The following is a 21,124-nucleotide window of genomic DNA, read 5'->3' as shown; positions in this document are numbered from 1 at the left end:
TGAAATAAACAGTGCCTTCTGCTACTCCAGGGGAGAGAGACTCATAAAAACAGCAGCAATCACAGTAACAATCAGTGAAAGAGCTGGGATCTGAATCCGGCTCTGTCTGATTATAAAAACCATGATATCATCTAATGAGCCCATACCGGGAACCAATGTTTCACATGAACTCTCACATTCTTTGAGGCACCTGGGAGGGTGAGCAATGATGGCAGGGAGGGGTGACCCACATGCAGAGCAAAGGGCATGCTTGGGGTGAGGAAGGCTGACAGCATTAATACCTTAGTAAGCAACGCGGTGTAATGGCTCAGAGGGAGCCAATAACCTGGATTAGAATCCCAGCCCCAGGGACTTCCCTGGTGGTCCAGTGGGTAAGACTCCACGCTCCCAATGCAGGGGGCCCCAGGCAGGTTCGATCCCTGGTTGGGGAACTAGACCCCGCATGCATGCCACAACTAAGAGTTTGCATGCCGCAACTAAAGATCCTGCATGCCGCAGTGAAGATCTTGCGTGTTGCAACTAAGACCTGGCACAGCCAAATAAATAAAATAAATAACAAAAAAATATTAAAAACAAACAAACAAAAAGAATCCCAGCCCCACCTTGCCCTGCAAGTGCAACCCTGGGCAAAGCACTTCAGCACTCTGGGCATCAGTTTCCCCACCTGTAAAATGGGGACACACTTCACAGGGGAAAACATGAGGATTAAAGGACATGATGTGTGGCAAGTGCCCTGACATACAGTAAGGGCTTAATAAATGCTTTCTACTAGCAGAGCTACCATCTCGATTACCAGCCAGGCCTACGGCCTTTCTAATACAGATTTTCAACTCTGACGGGGCAATATTTCATAGATGGGAAACTGAAGCCCAGAGAGGAGACAGAATGGGCTTGAGGTCACACAGACAGTCAACGACAAGCCCAGGATTCCAGCCCAGCACAGCTAATGCATAAGCACCAGTGCAGCATGGGGCGAGAAGACACAGGTTTCCCCTGACATTCCTGCCTCTGAAGACCCATGGGCCGCTAAGGTTTGGTTCAGGGAAGACAGGTTGCAGTAGGTGCAGGAGAGCCCTGGGCACCACCCACCTGCACCATTTTCTGGTTGAAGTTTTCAGCCTCCTCCTTCCGCAGCTGCCGCTCTTGGGAGAGCTGCTCTTGCAGGCCCCGGAGGCTGTCGTGTGCTTCGGCCAGCACCAGCTGCAGCTCCTTGATCTGGGGTCGAGATGAGGGACACAGATAAGGAGGAGGGAGAGAGCAGGAGGAGGACAGAAGCTGCAGTCAAAGGATGAGAGTCGTAGGAGAGCAATTGCAGTAAGTCAGGCCCAAGCTGTCCTTCCCGTATAAACCGGGCATGGCAGCTGTCCCTACCTCGGTGGGTTGTCATGACGATGAAATGAAACGGTGCACATCAAATCTAGCTATTGTTATAATTTTAGCTTGATAATTTCTTGCAGAAATTTATTTGTAGAAAATAAATACTATGAAAACTCAGTTTAATTCACAAAGATGTTCGTCTCGTTTATAATTGCAGTAATTTACAAACAACTAAGATAAGTTAGGGATCAACCATATGAGTTTCATGGGTCTACACTTATGTTAAAATCCATTCAACTGCACACTTAAGGATAGTGCCCTTGGGAATTCTCTGGTGGTCCAGTGGTTAGGACTCCACACTTTCACTGCCGAGGGTGAGGGTTCGATCCCTGGGTCGGGGAACTAAGATCCTGCAAGCCACGTGGCGTGACCAAAAATAAAATTAAATTAAAAAAAAAAAGGATAGTGCCCTTTATTGTATGTATATTATTATGTTATACTTCAATAAAAAGTTAAAAATTTATATACTCAATAGAAAAACATGAGGGACATGGACACACACAAACTAAATGTTCACAGTGGTTAATTATGTGATAATCTTGTGATCTTGACTTTCTTCTTTATATCCTTATGCAATGCTGCTTAGGGACTTTATTATAGTTATTTGTTGTTTATAATGACTATATAATAAAACCTTACAAAAAAGACAATAAAACTCTACCTTTGGTGAGGGAGGGGCGGGGGGATTGGGTTTATAAGGATTTGTAGCTAAACAAGCAAAAAAAAATCTATTTTGTTAGAAGTCAGGATGGTGACTAGATGGGGAGGAGAAGGGAAGCTTCCAGGGCCAGGTCATGCTCTGTTCATTGATTTGCTTGCTGATTACACAGTAGTGTTCAGTTTATGAAAATTATTTGAGCTGTACACTTACAATATGAGTGCTTTACTGCATGTATGTTATACTTCACTTAAGATTTCTAGGAACCTAGAAAAATGGTACAGATGAACCGGGTTGCAGGGCAGAAGTTGAGACACAGATGTAGAGAACAAACGTATGGACACCAAGGGGGGAAAACTGCGGTGGGGTGGGGATGGTGGTGTGCTGAATTGGGCGATTGGGATTGACATGTATAAAGTGATGTGTATAAAATTGATGACTGATTAAAAAAAAAAAGATTTCTAAAAGTATTTCTACTAATAAAGGGAAATTTTTATGCTGTCATGTTAAGCAGGAAAACAAAAAAGAGAAATGTCAGCTCCAACACCTACATAAAAGGTTTCCAGGTATGGCAAGATGTCCCTCTGTGAAAAAACCAAACACTCGTTATCTGGCCAATAATGTAAAAATTTGGCAATGGAAGGCACTCTGGCTTGAGGTATATCCTGTATGCCTGTTTTTGTTTTTTTGTTTTTAATATTTATTTGGCTGCATCGGGTCTTAGTTGCGGCACAAGGAATCTTTTGTTGTGGTGCACGCGCTTCTCTCTAGTTGTGGCGCATGGGATCCAGAGAGCATGGGCTCAATAGTTGCGGCACATGGGCTCTCTAGTTGTGGCGTGCGGGCTAGGTTGTCCCGAGGCATGTGGGATCTTAGTTCCCCGACCAGGGATCGAACCCGCGTCCCCTGCATTGGAAGGCAGATTCTCAACCACTGGACCACCAGGGAAGTCCTGTGTATGCCTGTTTTTTATTAAAAATCCTTAAAGGGCTCAATACTACCTATCTCTGGTGCTCTTCTTAAACTCAGTGCCCAACACGGTGCCTGGCAAATTGTGATTTCTCAGTAAAGAGTGGCTGAATGAAACAATAATTGAGGGCAGGTAGGAAATTATTTTCTCTGCAGGTGAGCTGGCCTATCTCTTTTTCTCAAAAAATAAGAACTAAGTATCTCATGCTTCCTGCCCCCTCCTCTCCTCTTTTGCCATGGCTGCTAGGACACTCAGACCACTTCAAGAGTTTGATCCATCAGCTTCGAGGGAGCGTCTCCCCCTTCACAGTTGCAGACTGGCCTCCCTGGGACCAAAAGTTGCCTTCCTAGGGATGCCGAGAAGAAAAGGACGCTCAGGTTGGGGCACACATGAGACTCTCCATGGTTCAGGAGTCTCAGGGAGGCCCCATCCAGTCCATAGGAGCCTTTTCCTGCTTCAGGTTCATTATGAGGTGCTGGGGAGAGGCTCAGTAGGCTTGGGAGGGGCTCAGAACCATCCAGAATTCCTCAAGGACCAGGGAATCCTAGAAATTCTACAGCCACCACCCACTCTAATCCTCCCATATTACAGGTGAGGAAGCTGCAGCCAGAGAGTGGGAACATGCCTGAGGCCACACAGTCTGGCAGGTCTCCTGAGGCCCAGTGATGTGTCATCCTCCTCCTCCTCATCCTCACCCAACATGGACCAGGCCTTAAGCTAAGGCTTTTCATGTATTTAATCCTTTCAACAACCCTATGACACATTACCTTTATTTTAAAGGTGAGAAAACTGAGGATCAGAGAAGTAAAGTGACACTTGTACAATTTTACAACTAGTATACATAGATCCGCACGCAATCTGAACCCAGTCAGCCTGACTGTAGAGATTGCTGCCTTCCTGCTAAAGAAATGACTGTTTCCATTAAATGACATAAATTACTAAATTCCCTGTGGAATTCAGTAGTATAGGAGAACAAGATCAATTTCCTCGGATAAGTTTATAAACTTCCTTTCATCAGGCCCCGAGAATGGCCCAAACTTCCTTGTTTCCCTCTAAGCCCTTGCTGTCAGGAAGCTTGGAACCAAAGGAAATACTCAAAACCCATATCATCACCAGCTAAGATTTTCCACAGATCACTCTGTTCTTGAGCGGCCTCAGCCATTCTCCTCCTACCCTCCCCCTGCCTGCTCAGGCCTATGCCCACCTCAGAGGCATAGGAATCATGGTCTTCAGCTCGGTAAGGCCTGAAGCTCCGGCTGGGGTCGGGCTTGGAGTCCAAGTCGCCGCTGCGGAAGGCCTCTCGTATCCTGGGCTCCCATTCCGGCAGGTCCCTGAGGTCAGGTGGCTGCACCTAGAGGCACAGGCAGAAGAGACTAAAGGTAACCATGGGGAGGGGGACACGGGGGTGCTAGAAACTGCACCCACCCCAGGCCTCTGGCTCTGTAAGAGGCCTCTGACCGCACACCTGAGGGCAGGGGCCTAGGTGGATTTGCCTCCGTAGCTCGGCCCCGGCCCTGGTTGGCACACTGTAACTACCCCATGAATGTCTGTTGAAAGGCTGAATGACTAGTGGTGAGTGAAAACACTGATTCTGTGAATGCCTGTCTTGTGCACAAACCTTCTGAGCCAGCTTCAACTGTCCTCCCAAACATGCGGCCCCAGCTCATTCCTACCCCAAGGAGAACCAAGAGGGAGGCCCAACATAGGGCAGTCTGCTTGCTTAAGAAAAGCAAGACTGAGCCAGATGCACAAGGTACTGATTAAAGAAATTAGTTGTCAGAAAGAAAGAGCTAAACCTCTCTGTACAGACATGGGAAGACGCCCCTCCCCCATTGCTCTCAGGATGAAGATCAAACCTCCCGACACTGAGGTCCAGCCGCACTCTTTCCCTTAGTCCTTGGACACATCCTGCTCCTTCCGGCCATGATGCCTTTGCACAGGCTGTTCCCTCTGCTTAGAACACTCTTCCCCTGGTAATCCATCCTTCTGATCTCAGCTCAGATCAGAGGTCCTCCCTGACCCAGGGTCTAGGTCAAGCTTCTCGTTCACAGAAGCCAGCACCTTTCCTAGCGAGCCCTCATCTCAGTTTGTGATTTCCCATTCAATGGCATGATATTTTGATTAACATCTCTTTCCCCACTAGATGATATAGGCTGGGGGGCAGGAATCATAACTGTTTATTTGCTTACCATGGCACCTCCAGCACTAAGAACAAAAAGCATATGAACAATAAATACAGCATCGTAAATAAATGAACAAATAGATACATTACACAAGAAAAACAAGTTGTGTGGTAGCAGGAGGTATAACATAAAACAATTTGAGGCAAAAACAAATATATGAGAGTACGTGGAGAGAAAGAGTTAGAAGGGCATGCTGTGATGATGAAATGTTCTAGATCTGCACCACTTGACACATGCAGCTACTGAGCCCTTGAAATGTGGCTGAACTGAAGAAGTGAATTGTCAATTATATGTATCGTACTTTTTATTAATTTAATTTTAAGCAGCCCACATGTATCTATATGACAGGAGTGCTCCAAAACCAGTGTTAATACCAAAACCTTGAAGGAGTAAGAAGCACGGAGGAGGAAGCTTCATCTTTGTACCAGAGGCACTTCTGAAACCCTTTGCATGTTTATGGATTACTCTTGCAGTGATGCTTTTTGGGGGGACAAGTGCTTTCGCTATTTTAATTTTTCTAAGTAGTAGTTTATAGATATCAAGGCTGGAAGTTCATTACCTTTAGAAAGCCAAGTTTCTGGCCTTTGCACAGGATCTGACCAAAGCTTTTTTTAAAAAATAATACTCGTTTTAAAATACAGCATTGCAAAAGAAACATGAAGAGAAGAAAGGGCGATGTGGCAAAAAGATAGGGCTTTGGAATGAATCCCTTTATCAACAGTAAATGACTAAGGGAACTGTGGTATATTCACCCCATGGGATCATATTCAGTCATGAGAACACACACATTATTGCCACCTGAGACAACAAACATAATGGTGAGTGAAAAGTCAGGCACAGGTGAGCGCGTTCTGTGTGATTCAATTTATGCAAAGTTCAAAGACAGGCAAAACCTAATCGAGAGGGGTTACCCTTGGGAGCGGGGATAGTGGCTAAAAGGGGGCCCGAGGAGGGGCTTCTGGGGCGCTGGTCCCGTTCTCATTCTTGTCCTGGGTGACGCTTACACAGGTGTGCTCACTTTGGGAAAAGTCATTAAGCTGTGTACTTGTGCTTTGCGTGCCTCTCTGTATGTATGGTTCTCTGTAAAAACCCATACCTACATATATAAAAAAAGTAATAGGGCCTGTGACTGGGACATCTTACCTGGAAGTCTGAGCCAAGGTCTTTGGCCAGAAGAATCTCCTTGGAGGGTCCCTGGGAGCCCAAGGCGGGCAGCGTCGAGAAGGGCTCGGGCTGCTCCTTGCTGGGGCCCCCGAGGACCGAGTCCGCCTTCCGCGTGAAGGCGTGGAGCTCCTGCTGGAGCAAGCTCAGCCGCACCAGGAGGGCGTGGATCAGCTTGGTGTCCCTGGGGCCCTCACTGTTGTTGTCGGGGGCCTCGTGCAGCCGGAAGTCGGCACACTCGTTGTCCAGATACGGGCGGAGGCCGGCCGTGAAGCCGTTGGCATCGGCCACCAGGACGTCGATGGCCTTGCTGACCAGGACGGCCTGCTCCCTCAGCCCCGGCAGCGCCTCGGCCTCCCGGGCCCTGCAGAGCCGGGCGGTGTGGGGTCCGTGGGCCTCGCCTAGGGCCGCGGGCACACACTGGGCCGAGTCCCCCGCCTCGGCGTCCGTCTCCAGCATCGGCCGCGTGCTCTGGCAGGAGGCGAGGTCACAGCGCTGGAGGTTGGAGAGGAGCACCCGGTTCTCGTACTGCAGCTTCTTGACCTTGCCGCTGAGCTCGCCGATCTGCAGCTTGGCGGCTGCCAGCTCCTCCTGCGAGGGCTCGCTGAGCACGGAGCAGCTGTCCTCCGACAGCGTCACGTCCAGCTCGTGCTCCGAGCGGTACTTGGCCAGCTCGCTCAGCAGCAGCTTGTTCTGGTCCTCCAGCTCGGCTGAGGAGCGCCGGAGCAGCTCGGCCTCCTCCTCCACGAACTGCAGGTGTCGCCGCAGCTCCGCCAAGCTCTCCCCGCACTCGCCGCCGCCGCCCAGAGCGGAGAAAGCCAGGCGGGCCTCGGGGCCCCCGCAGCCGCCGCCGTGATCCTTCATGTCGTCCATCTCGGCCCGCAGGCCGCGGTTTTCCACCTCCAGCTCCACGATGCGGCGGCTCAGCAGGTTGGCTTCCTCCTCCACCAGCTTCAGATGAACCTTGAGCTCCGTCTCCCGCGAGTGGGGTGCGTCTGCCAGCTCCTCGGCCGACAGGGCGCCATCCAGGTCCCCGTAGAGCGAGCGGTACTTGAGCAGCTCCTCCTTCATGCTGTCATTCTCCTTGGCCAGCTTGGTGAGCTTCTTGCACATGAGGGCCGACTCCTCCTTTGCAAAGTGCAGCTGGCACTTCAGGTCGGCACTGTCCTCCTGGGGCCCGAGGGGGAACAGGGACAGGCACGACCCAGCAAGGTTAGTGTTGGGAGGCTCAACCACAGCATTTCAGGGAGCACTAAGTGCTGGGAACACAGCCCTGACCCTCAAGGAGCTCTGGATCCAGAGGGGAAGCAGAGAGGGGGACATACATATTGCAGCACAGATGGGGCACCGCATGTAGCCTGGGGAGTCCAGGAGGGCTTACTGGAGTAGGCAACATTCTGCCAGGGTCAGTGTTGCTGCTACTACTACTACCATTACTACTGCAGTTTTCTCATCTGTAAAATGGGGCAATAACATTCCCTCCCTCACAGACCATGAAAAAAATTAAATGAGACAATATATAAAAAGTGCCTGACACCCTGACCATCCAGGACCACTAGAAACGAACTATATTCTATGCCTGACCTGTGCTACATATAGCACTTTCTCTAGCAGAGCATGTGAGAACCATGGGCTCAGGGTGTAGTTTGGGGAAGTAAAGTACACAGCGAAGCTAAGAAAGTGAACAAGGGGAGGATGGAGTAGAAACTGGGGCAGGGTGGGCACCTCTGGGGACTCCCTGAGCCACATGGAGTTAGGCCTGGGGCCTTCAGACTGAAAGCTACTGCTGGGGGCTGCACAGAGGCTGTGGAGGCTGACGGGAGGTACCTGCATGGAAGGTTTCTTGTCCGTCTTCCCAAGGGAGCGGGTTCCTCTTTTCTTCAAGGAATGCTGGAGCGAGATTAAAAAAAACTGAACTGAAAGCTCACAAGGGTGATGCACATCCAAAGAGCAGTCACAGTGCCTAGGGTTCCGCTGAGGGCCCCTGCCCTCCCTGGCCAGCGCAGCCCAGCCACGTCCAGCCTTGACCAGCATCAACTGCTGAGCCAGAGGAGTCTCAAGACCACCCAATGGGCTGCAAATGGGGAACAGGCCAGAAGCACTTGAGACGATTCTGAACCCACCTGCCCAGGGTTCCTCCCCTCTCTCCCACCCCGAAATTGTGATCCAGTTGGGTTGAGCCCAAGACCCAGAAATCTGGGTTTCTGTTCTTGTTTGTCTTTCATTCATTCACCAAAGACTCCCTGAGCACCTATCATGTGCCAGGCATAGTTAGGCATGGAGAATACAGCAGGGACCATGACAGACAGGGTACCTGAGGGGGATGCTGGAGTGTTATGCCTAAATCCCCCCTTTAGGACTGGGGCACGCATTCCCCTGGCTAAGACCTCAAAGTTGAATCCCTCTCCTAGCGATGGCCATTGGCTGAGGGCAACCACCTCATCCAAGGTCATGTGCTCTCCCTGGGTGGGGGTGCTGGGGGGGCGGGGAACCCACATCCAGTGACTGGTCCATGCCCCCTTCCCACTCCAGCTCCAGAGCTCCCCATGGGATCAGCTGAGGCCATTGGTGTGAATGCTCTGCAGCTCAGCTTCTCCCTCTGCCTCGATCCCTGATGGTGTTATTCCAAGGGGACGTTTCCAGAAGCCTCTTGTATGCACATCTCCATCTCAGGGGGAGTCCTGAGCTCATGGAACTGACATTCTAGTGAGGACTTTAATTCAGCATGGATACTAATAAACAAAATGAATATGGTAAAACAGATCATAACTGTACAAGCGGCTTAGAAATGATGAGGAACTGATCAGTTTTTACAATTTAAATGGTAGGTTTTCATGCAGATTAAAGCAAAATAAGCCTATAATAATCATCATGATTCAAAACTACAGAAGCAATAGGGGAAGAAATTGATACATTTGATTAGATAAGCAAATTCTACATGGGAAAAAAATACCCTAAGGAAAGTAAAAATAGAAATGATTAACTGGGAAAAAATACTTGCAATGTATTACACTGACAAAGGGTTAATATCTTAAATATGTAAAGAGATTCACAAAATAGAGGAAAAAGTCCAACAAACCTATAGAAAAATGGGCTAGAGATATGAAAACCAGTTCACATGCAAAAAAAGATAGATGGCTCCAACCATAGGAAGATGCTCAACCCTATTCATGGTAGAGAAATGTGAATTAAAACTATACTGAGGGCTTCCCTGGTGGCGCAGTGGTTGAGAGTCCGCCTGCCGGTGCGGGGGACACGGGTTCGAGCCCTGGTCTGGGAGGATCCCACATGCCGCGGAGCGGCTGGGCCCGTGAGCCACAATTACTGAGCCTGCGCGTCTGGAGCCTGTGCTCCGCAACAAGAGAGGCCACGATAGTGGGAGGCCCGCGCACCGCGATGAGGAGTGGCCCCCGCTTGCCGCAACTGGGGAAAGCCCTCGCACGGAAACGAAGACCCAACACAGCCATAAATAAATAAATAAATATTTAAAAAAAAAAAAAAAAAACTATACTGAGATACAATTTCTCACCTATCAGATTGGCAAAAATCCAAACACCTGACAACACATTCTATTGATGAAACTAAGAAGAAACAGGATCACTCATATTTCACTGGCAAGAATGCAAAATGGCACAAGACCAATGGAGGGGAATTTGAGGAATTGTTATAAAAATCATTCCTGAACTTTCTCTATGTTTAAAAAAGTCACTCAGTTAGATGCATGAGTCCATTGAACACTTCTTCCCATGAGAGGGGTGCTTCATGTTAGTGGCATATAAAATCACCCTTGGGTTACATTTGACTTTTCAAGTCAGGCAGGTAATTTTCGAGCATGCTCCCAGGTAGTCTGAATACATGGGCTCCCGGTCCCCCACCTCTCACACCCAGTCCCTGAAGGTGAGAACCACTGATCTAATCCAAGCCCCCAGTTTACTGAAGGCTAGAGAGAGGTCCCACAGCAAAACCAGAGCTGACCTGGAACCAGTTCTTTTTTTCTTTTTAAGTCTTTATTGAATTTGTTACTATATTGCTTCTGTTTTATGTTTTGGTTTTTTGGCCATGAGGCATGTGGGATCTTAGCTCCCGGACCAGGGATCGAACCGGCACCTCCTGCATGGGAAGGTGAAGTCTTAACCACTGGACCGCCAGGGAAGTCCCTGGGACCAGTTCTTGACAGAGTTCTTGTTCTAGCTCCAAAGACCTGGAAGGAGAAAATGTGCCTTCTTGGACAAGGGACAGAGTGGAGCCAGCAGAGTGGTTCTCAATCTGGGTGCACATCAGAATTACCTAGGGAAACTTAAAAAGAAAAAAAAAGATGCCCAAGGTCCCAACCCCAGAGATTCTCACATCATTGGTCTGGGTAGGTCCCAGGCATCAGTATTTTTAAATAGCTTCCAAGGTAATTCTAATGTGCAGCTAAGCTTGGAACCACAGAGCCAGGGAGACAGGCTCTTAAGTTCATCTTAGAGCCCAATCAATTCCTAAAGAGACCTTTTGAAATGCAAATGAGGCAAGAAGGCAGAGGCTGATATTTCAGACGCTGGGCGCCAAGAGCAGGGAGCCAGTATTTGAGAAGGACTGATGGGGGATCTTTCCAAGGCAAGGAGGAAAGAGTAGGGAAGGCGGGGGTGAGGGCCACAAAACAAGTCCTTCCCCAAAGACCCCCTCCTACAAAAGGGGCCTGGGAAGGTGGTGCTCAGAGACCCCTCCTGGAGTGGTGAGGTGGGGGCCCGGGAGTCAGGTGGTCAGGCTTGCAGATCTGGGCCCGCCCATCACAAGCTGATGGGAGGGGCTGTGAACTCAGCCGGGACCCCCTCAACACGGAGTTGATGATCCTGGGTGAACCCCTTCCTCTCTCTGAAACTCCATTTCATCATCTATCAATACAAAACTGAGCCACGGATTAGGTGACCACTGTAGACTTTCTGGAGGAGGGAAGTGGGGTGACAGTAAGGGGAACCAGGGGTCTCCAGGGGCACTGAGAGGTCCCAGCTATCACACATAAAGGAGTGAGATAACACAAAGCCTAAAGCCATGAAAGAGGACAGAGGGAGAGTGAGATTCACTGACATGGTAAAATCTCTGAGACAGCTTGGTAAGGGAAAGAAGGAAACTGCAAAACAAAACCTGCAACCCAAACGTCCACCAACTGATGAATGGATGAACAAAACGTGGCATAGCCACACAGGGCAATATTAGCCATGGAAAAGAATGAAGCCTTGCTCAATGCTACAACATGCTTGAAAACATCATGCTGAGTGAAAGAAGCCTGTCACAAAAAGCCACATAGTGTATGAATCCATTTACATGAAGTGTTGAGAATAGGCAAATCCACAAAGGCAGAAAGTAGATTAGTGGTTGCCAGGGAGGAAGAGGAAGAGGCAGTGGGGAGTGACTTGGGGTTTTCTTTCTAGAGCGATGAAAATGTTCTGGAATTAGAGTGGTGACGGCTGTACAACTCTGAATATTCTAAAAACCACTGAACTGTATCCTTTAAAAAGCAAACTATATGGTATGTGAATCATATCTCAATAAAGCTGTTATTAAAAACAAAACTAGAACGTTACCATTTTTATAAAAATAAGACGTGTGTGTGTGTGTGTGTGTGTGAATACACATGTGTACATGTGTATGGTGGGGGAATATGGTCTAAGAATATGCACCAGGCTGATAATGATGAGAGTACAGGGAACTTGCACTTTGCACTTTTCTTCCCCCACATTTTTTCAGGAGGGAAGACATAGTCCTCCAGCGTTTTCTCTTTAAATTTTTAAAAATTATACAATATTTTAAAAAATAAATTAATATATAAAGACACAGTCTCACTGTAAATCTGTACTGTTCTGACGAAGCAGAAGCCCCCCTGTTTACACCCCCATCCCTTCTCCTGCTGAGGGTGACCACAGCTGAGGGTCAGCTGGAGCTCCTTCTAGATCTCTGGCTCTGTGTTTAAAATACTGAAATAGATGGTGTTCTTTTAGACTCTCCTTCCTATGTTTACTCAACTCTGTGATCTTTGACTTTTATAATAAGCACCTTAAGCAGAAGAAAACCCCAAAACATCCAGCATTTAAAAAGACAGTCTGTGGTCACGCTATACTATTCTGTATGTTACAGAAACTGTGCATGTTAACATAATCCCTTCTTAATGAAAAAAAAATACATAGAGGAATATACATCATATAAGCATAGAGAAAGGCCTGAAAAGACACAAACCAAACCAAATCACAGGTTAGGCTGAGTCAGGCGTCGAATAGAGGGAAGTGGTTAGGGGAGCCTTTCTTCTTTTATCTTACGTATCGTTATTATTATTTCTTACATTTTGGAGAACACACTCACATACTTCAAACTTCAAAAAACCCAAAAAGGAATACAGTGAACCCTGTAACCAGCTCTCTTGCCTGAGGCAACCAATGCAACCAGAGTCTGACGTGTCCACCCTTAGAGGTATGCTAGGCATGCATTTATATGTTTTTTGTAATGAAATTTTTGCTTCACTGAGCTTATATTACTTTTTTAGTAAAAAAAAATGCATATATACATTTCAATATGTGTGTGCGCATACATAGAAAAACGTATGGGAAGTATAACATATTGGGAAGTACTCCCACCCAAATAGTAATTTGGTAATTACTCGGAGGAATTCTCTCTGAATATTGGATTACAGGTGAAACTTCTTCTCCTTATGGCTTACTTGTAGTTCCTAGTCTTTCTCTACTACGCATATATTACCTGCTGGGTGGGAGGAGAAAGTTATAGTAAAATGTTTTAAAAATGTACTTCCCCAAGAAAAGTCATGAACACCATTCCAACACATTTTCAGAGGGTGAGTTCTGAGTGCCCACCAGAAAGGGAGGGCAGTGGGCAGAGAAGAGGGGCTGAAGCAGCAAACCTTTTCAGGACCAAAGTGGTTCCAGCCTTTTCTGGATGGAACTGCCCCTGTCCCTGCCCCCCACCTCATCTAAGCCATTTGGGCTCCCACACTGCTCTGCGGCTCTGGAGGGAAAACAAGGCAGGCTCACAGAGCATAAAGTCCTTCCTCCTCTCTGCAGGGCAGCAGCTGGCCAGGCGGCCTGGGGGACTGCGGTGCCCCTCCAGGGAGCCAAGGCCCGTCAGAGCCCCTCTGTCGAGCCCCCAGGGGCAGATGTTCTGGCCCTGGGCCTCAGGTGGGCGGGCTGGGGCAGGGCAGGACAGCACCCGGGCACCAACAAGAATGCCAGTCACAAGTGCCGGACCCCGAGGGCACAATCCTTGGCCTGGCACGCAGCAGGGGCTTCCCCACCCACCAGCAACTCACAAGGCCGCTTTTGAGCAGCCAGGGTGCTGCCTCTAAGCTTCCTTGGTCTAACGGCTCCTAGTAGGAGCAGGAGCTCTGCCCTCCCTTGCCCTTCTCCAGGAGATTAGAAGAGGGTACCTCCGCCCCTCCAGCCCACACGGAGAGGCTGCCTGAGCACAGCTCTGGAGGGGCCCCCTGTCTTCTAACACCTTCCACGCTTCCATGCTGCCAGGAAACAAAGACCAACCTTCAAGGAATAAAATGAGCCTTCTGCCAAAACAGTTGGGTAGCTTTTCATCCAACTTAGAGGGGATGTTTGAAAAGGTCTCACTGAAAACACAGACTGTGCTGTGTGTACCAAATTTACTCCGGGGGGGAGCCTGGGGTAGGGGTGCATCTCAAAGACTGAGGCATTCTTCTTCCAAAGCGGCTGAAGCAGCTAGAGAGGCGGTGTGGCTCCGGGCTGGGGGAGACCGTTTGGGTGGAGGAACCAGAGTGGTTTGACATGGACCCCAAATCAAAGTACAGGGGCAGACGCTGCCAACAGCAGGCGTTGATTTGCTACCTAACTGCTCCTTCCATGGGCAACTGGCAGTTTGATATGGAGAGCTCTTTGCTAGAGGCAGCAGAAGGATATTTATTGAACTAAGGTAAATGCTTCTCCAGGCCCACAGCCATTGTAGAGGTTGCGAGGGTGGTGATACTGATAATCAGTATTTACCGAGCTCTTATTCTCCACTAAGCATTTTACCTGCTTGTCTTGATTAATTCTCACAAACACCTTTGAGATCTAGGGATTCACGTTCCCATTTTTTAAAAATTTATTATTTATTTATCTTGGCTGTGCCGGGTCTTAGTTGCGGCACGCGGGATCTTTAGTTGCAGCATGCAGACTCTTAGTGGCGGTATGCATGCGGGATCCAGTTCCCCGACCAGGGATCAAACCTGGGTCCCTTGCATTGGGAGCGTGGAGTCTTACCCACAGACCACCAGGGAAGTCCCCATATTCCCATTTTATAAATGAACAAACTGAGCACTGGAGTAGTAACATGATTTGCCCAATGCTACGGTTATTTGCAAATAAGTGGCAAAGCCAGGATTCAAACTCAGGCCCGTGTGACTCCAAGTTCGAGTTTGCCCTGCAGCACACAGGCCACGGCTAGGCTGCATCAGATGACGACGCCAGCAGAACCGAGATTTGAACCCAGGTGAACTGATGCTATGGTGAGTGCCCTTCCTACCCCATGAGAGTGGGAATCAGGCCAAGAAGCCTGGGCCAGAGAAGGAAGTACTCGTTGGAGTGAGTGGCCTCTTCAGAGCTTCCGAAACACAGCCGGGTTCTAGGAAGGCCCCTGGATGGGGCAAGGAGGGCACGGGCATCGCCGTAAGAGTCAGTGTGGCTTTGGGAGATGGAGAGTCCTGGGTTAGGATCCCATCCTTGTCTTTCCCCTGTCCCATCTATATACAGCAAGTCCACGCTTTCACCGCCGAGGGCCTGGGTTCAATCCCTGGTCCCGCAAGCTGTGTGGCGCAGCCAGAAAAATAAATAAACAAAATAAAACAAAATGGGGACAAAATCACTATGTACCTTGGGAGGCTGCTGGCTACACAACGTGAAGACACACATAAAATGCTTAGTGCAGTGCCTGGTACAGAGCAAGCACTCAGACACAGCAGCTATGTTATAATAAATCCCATCAACACTGATACTGGCTTTCTGCCTAAAATGCAAAGACGGGGAATGATACTGGATTGGGGGTGGCGGTGGCTCGTGTTACGATTTTTGAGCTGCAGCCCAGCTGGCAACGGTGCCACTGCAGAACACAGCTGGGGCAGGCCACCCTCCCTCCTCTCTAGCAAAGAGCCATCTCCATAGCAACCACATCAGCTCAGGCCAGGGGCTCCTGTTCCCAGCCGGGTGACAGCATCGCCACAGCAACCTGTCAGGATGGCAAAGGCAGATCTCGATGATGGGACTGGAACAGCTCTGGCAGAAGAATTGCTAAGGGACCCTCGTCTCCATAGAAACCATATCAGGAAGGAGAGGGAGGAGAGAGGGCAATCAGCAAATAAACACAGCGCCACACCTCCTTCAGCAGGTCCTAAGACACCGAGGGGCACATCAGGGAGGGCTAGGCCAGCCTCACTGACATCGCCTTCAAGAGGAAGTGAACCAGTGTTTCCTGAGCACCAACTGTGTGCCAGGCACCACAAAGGGCTCTTTACATGCTTGACTTTATTTAAAATTTCACTAATAATAACCACGCCCCCCCCAAAAAACCCCTAAATACAGCAATCATAGAATAAAAAGCAAAAGCCATTGCCTACCATACTCCCACCATTTCTAATGCCTCAGTTCAGTGCGTTTTCCTCCAGACTTTCCTCCAGGCTATTCATTTGCACATATAGACACATGCTTCAAAATCAGTTCGTTCTGTATGGCTTTCCAAAATAATTAGTGGGATTGCACAATATGTATGGTTCTATAGCTTTCTCTTCCTGCTTAAAAATGTACCTTAGAGATCTTTCCACATCAGTACATACGTATCTGCCTTTTTTCTTAAATCGTGGGAAAGTACACCTAATATAAAATTTACTATTTTAACCATTTTTTTCTTCTTTATGGCAGTAAAATATACATAAGATCTGCTATTTTTAGCCGTTTTCAAGTGTACAATCCAGTGGCACCATCACCATTCACCTCCAGAACTTTGTCATCACCCCAAACTGAAATGCTGTACCTATTAAACAATATCTCCCTATACCCTCCTCCCTCCAGGCTCTGGTAACCTCTAACCTACTTTCTGTCTCTATGAATTTGACTACTCTCTGTATCTCATCTGAGTGGAATCATATAATACTCGTCCTGTTGTGTCTGGCTTATTTTATTGAGCACAGTGTCCTCGAGGTTCACCCACGTTGTAGCCTGTTTCAGAATCACATTCCCTCTTAAGATTATACATACATTGTAAGTATATACTACATTTTTGTTCATCGATGGACATTTGGGTTGCTTACACCTTCTGGCTACCGTGAATAATGCTGCTATGAACATGAGGGTACAAATACCTGTTCGTGTCCCTGCTTTCAATTTTGGTATATACCCAGACGTGGAATTGGCTTATTTGGTAATTCTGTTTAATTTTCTCAGGAACCGCTATACTACCTTATTCTTTTTAACTTCTTCACGGTGTTCTATGGTTACCCAATCTTATGAATGATCATGAACAGCCTTATAAACTGGGTACTGTTATTATCCTGATGTCACAGATGAAGAAACTGAAACTTAGGGGAGGTGGCTTCAGGGTCTCAGCCCCATCTCAGCCAAGGAAAGGCTGGGTGAACTCAGGCAGGCTCTCCCTCTCTGGACCTCTGTTCCCTCTCCTTTACAATGGGAACAGGCTGACATCTGAGGCACCTTCTGAAACTGTCTCTCCTTTTCACTATCAAGGGTGGCAGCAATGAGATGTGTGAAGATGGTCCCCTGTTATCGGCCAGGCCATGGAGGGCAGGAGGCTGCCTGGGGGAGGGGGCCTCCCACACAGCCCTGGGCAGCCCTGAGTAGCAAACACCTCCCATCTCCACACCGAGAATCCTTTGGCACGTCACACCAACACACCCAGCGGGGAGGGCAGCAGAAGGATTGTTATGGCCTCAGGGCCGTGGCGTCTGTCCTGGAATGCTGGCACGCCTGCCCTTGGGAAGGTGAGAACTGTGCCCCAGAACAACGTTCGATCCTAGCATGCCTCATGAGCAGCCAGACAGCCGAGGCCCAGCTGTGCCTCTGGGGGCAGAAGGCACCCGGGCCGCCTGGGACACAGACCCCTGGATTCTGGAGGATTCCAGCCCTTAGGCATCACCTGGGCTGATGGTTTCCAATCTGTACAGCCCACTGGGCCCTACGTGACCTGGAGGACATCGCTCCCTCCCTCAGGGCTGTGTTTTCATCCATAAAACTGGTACAATCACAACCCATCGGGCCTTTCTGAAAATCATGGGAAGTGTCTAGCATGGTGCTTAACATGCTGTACACCTAACACACAGCAGAAGGAAGAATGGGATGCCAGGTGGCGGGACTCTCATGACCAAAGACAGAGAGGCTGGTGCCTGGGGTCACACTCAAGAAGCATCTGTGTCCTGGAAATGTGCTGAGACACCAGCCAGAGGCCCAGACCCGGCAGTGACTTTATACTGAGTGGCAGTGCCGGGCAGTCCTTAAAGCATGTCCACAAAATCTATACCACTTAGTCCTTCCAATGACTCGAAGTATTACTATCCCATTTTATAGATGAGGAAACTGAGGCACAGAGGGCTGGGTCCCCTGCTCAGCACTGTTGCATGTTTTCTCAGGCAATCCTCTCCCAGCTGTGGTCCTTTGATGGCTGACTGTCTCCTTCGTTAGCCTGTGGGCTCCTCGAGGACAGGAACCAGGTGTCTCTCACGCACCCCTGTGTCCTTAGTATCCAGCACACAGTGAACACAGTAGGTGCTCAGGGAGCGTGTGCTGGAGCAGTGAATGAATAGACATCTCTGCCAGGGAGGCATAACTGTGCAGAGACAGAGGTTCAGAGACACTGGCTGGATGGGGCTAGCACATGCCTGCCCGGCCCAGGCCTGGCCCTGCCGGGGTGGACGGGGCCCTCACCTCTCTCGGCCGCTCCAGCTCCGTCTGCAGCACCTGCTTGGCCAGCTCGGTCTCAATAAGCCGCTGCCGAAGCTCCTCATTCTCTTCCTCCAGTCTCGCCCGTTTCTTCTCCACCGCCTCGAGCTCTTTATGCAGCCGCACGGAGATGTCCTTAGAGACCTGAGCAAAGGTGGGTGATGAGCAGGGCATGAGCAGGCCATCCCACCTCTACCACAGAGCAACCCCAGCGTAGGCAGGTACTCTCATCACCCCCGCTTAGAGAAGAGGAAACTGAGGCACAGAGACGTCAAGTAACTCACCAAGGGTCGCACAGCCAGGAAGTGGTAGAATCAAAACCCAAACCCAGGCACCCTGTGTTTCCTATGTCCACATCATAGTTCAGCTCCCAGAAAGCTATAGAAGCAGTGCCTGTTCTTAGCAATGCCTTTACTTTTATCTGGGCCTTTTAATGCTTCCAAAAGCCTCTCCTGTCTACCCTCTTGCCCAGTCCTCACCAGAGCTTATGACAGGACCAGAAGCTCATTTTATTTATTTTTTTTTAATTTAATTTTATTTATTTATTTTTATACAGCAGGTTCTTATTAGTTATCCACTTTATACAAATTAGTGTATATATGTCAGTCCCTATCTCCCAATTCATCCCACCACCACTACCCCCCAAGAAGCTCATTTTAAAGAGAGGGGAAACCCAGAGCAAGATGGGCATCCCCAGAGCCACTTGAACCCCATCTCTGCCGGTGACCAGCATACGTTCCTGGGCAAATTATTTCCCTACTCTGGGTCTCAGTCTCCTTAACTACAAAGTGGGTGAGATAATAACAGCACCAACCTCATGGGCCGACAGGAGGACTGAATCAGCGATTGCACAAAGGCTTGGCTGAGCGCCTGCACAGTGCGCACTGGGTAAGTGGTGGTTGCTGCTGGGAGGCGCTGAGCCCAGAGGGGGCATGACTTGCTGAGGGTCACAATGTGACACAGACCCTGAGGCCTATTTCCAGTTGTCTGGGATACAGAACATACCCCCAGTGACAAAGGCTGGGCAGATATCCAAGTCATCTCTACAGAAGGAGCTAATGGAGCTGCAAACTCCAATCCCGGTTCCAGGACTCTGCTGCAACAGCACCCCGTTTCCTTGAGGACCCCTCTGTCCTGTCCCCTGCTGGCTGGGGTGAAAGGTAGGAAAGGGGGGTCTCTTCTCTGGGGATGAGGAAGGCCCTTCTGAGCTGGTAAATCACAACTAGCCTCCATCCCCAAGTGGACTAAGTACTAGCATTTGTTGAATACCTGCTATGTGCCAGATTCATTCCTCTTCACCCCAACTCTGCCCCCATTTTACTGGCAAGGAAACTGAGGCTCAGAGGGCAAATGACTTGCTCAGAGTCAAACAGAGCTAGTGTGGGCCAATCTGGAGGGAGCTCAGGGGCTTTGGCTGAAGGGCCAGCCCACAAGGGGTACGAGGGCTTTGCCAGCAAGAGGTATGTGTGGGGCAGACAGCCCAGTGCCTCGTGCCTGCCAGTCTCGGAAATGGCCATGGCACCTCCTCCCTGCCGGAAGGGAAGAGGGCCCTCCCTGGCTCTGCCTTCTGCCTGGGCCCAGGCCCAACTCGGCACGGACCCCTTGGCAGTGTGCAAGGCAGGCCAGGAAAAACAACGGCCAGAAAGGAAATCGAGCCCTGCCTCCCCCTCCTCCCTCCGTTGCCCACCGCCTCTCTCAGCCCCCTGAAGATCTCCTAGGACAGCTGGAAGCTGGCCCACGAGGCTCCTCCCACAGTCTCTCTAGGCCACTAAACCTTCCTCATCCACAAAGTGGGGGGAGCAATCCCTCACTAGCAGAACGAGGACTTTGCAGGTGGGAAAACTAGATTCAAGCCTGATTCCAGCCCTCACTGGGTGTGTGACCCAGGACAGGTTACTTAACCATTTGAAGTCTCGGTTTGGTCATCAGTAAAAGGGGGTTGATATAGCCTAGTCACGAGGCCTGCTGTGAGGAATAAAAGACATAGTGCTTGGAATCCCACTACTGGGCATATACCCAGAGAAAACCATAATTCAAAAAGACACAGGCACCCCAATGTTCACTGCAGCACTATTTACAATAGCCAGGTCATGGAAGCAACCTAAACGCCCATTGACAGACAAATGGATAAAGAAGATGTGGTACATATATTACAATGGAATATTACTCAGCCATAAAAAGGAATGAAATTGGGTCATTTGTAGAGATGTGGATGGATCTAGAGACTGTCAGACAGAGTGAAGTAAGTCAGAAAGAGAAAAACAAATATCGTATATTAATGCATATATGTGGAACCTAGAAAAATGGCACAGATGAACCGGTTTGCAGGGCAGAAATAGAGACACAGATGTAGAGAACAAACGTATGGACACCGAGGGGGGAAAGTGGCGGTGGGTGGGGTGGTGGTGGGATGAATTGGGAGATTGGGATTGACATGTATACACTAATATGTGTAAAATAGATAACTAATAAGAACCTGCTGTAAAAAAAATAAATAAAATAAAATTCAAAAATTAAAAAAAAAAAGACATAGTGCTTGGGCTGGTGGCTGGAACATAGCAGGTGCTCAAAAGTATAATGATTTTTAATGCATTGTCAAGATTACTGCTTCACCTCTGTGCACTGACTTTATCCAGGTTGGCCCAATACCCCACAACCTCACTCTTGAGTTTAGTGTCCGGGTGTTCAGCTCCAGGTCCCAAGTTTTAGGCTATTAGGTTACCCAGTGAGTCCCTGTCCTGATCAATACTCCATTCATTCATTCATTTATTCATTCATTCATCTGCTTAGCCCCTGGGGGCAGGAGTGGTGGAGCACAGAGGTCCAGGCCGCAGGCCAT

The 21,124-nt window shown here is 49.1% G+C and overlaps 1 protein-coding gene across 2 annotated transcripts in view; it reads right to left on the bottom strand.

Moving 5' to 3' along the window:
* Positions 1-21,124, bottom strand: part of MTCL2 (microtubule crosslinking factor 2) — a 71,422-nt gene that overhangs the window by 25,583 nt on the left and 24,715 nt on the right. For both annotated transcript variants that reach the window (XM_068565274.1, XM_068565275.1), the window contains exons 3-7: positions 18,271-18,429; positions 8,177-8,239; positions 6,332-7,519; positions 4,210-4,356; positions 1,090-1,215 (exon numbers count right to left, since the gene is read on the bottom strand). In XM_068565274.1, coding sequence (XP_068421375.1) covers positions 1,090-1,215; positions 4,210-4,356; positions 6,332-7,519; positions 8,177-8,239; positions 18,271-18,429 — 1,683 coding nt within the window. The remainder of the gene's footprint in view (positions 1-1,089; positions 1,216-4,209; positions 4,357-6,331; positions 7,520-8,176; positions 8,240-18,270; positions 18,430-21,124) is intronic.

This window comes from Eschrichtius robustus, chromosome 16 (genome assembly GCF_028021215.1).
Source record: "Eschrichtius robustus isolate mEscRob2 chromosome 16, mEscRob2.pri, whole genome shotgun sequence".
NCBI classification, from domain to species: Eukaryota; Metazoa; Chordata; class Mammalia; order Artiodactyla; family Eschrichtiidae; genus Eschrichtius; species Eschrichtius robustus.
The sequence above is the reverse complement of the archived record's forward strand: the minus strand, read 5'-3'. Positions and strand labels throughout refer to the sequence as shown.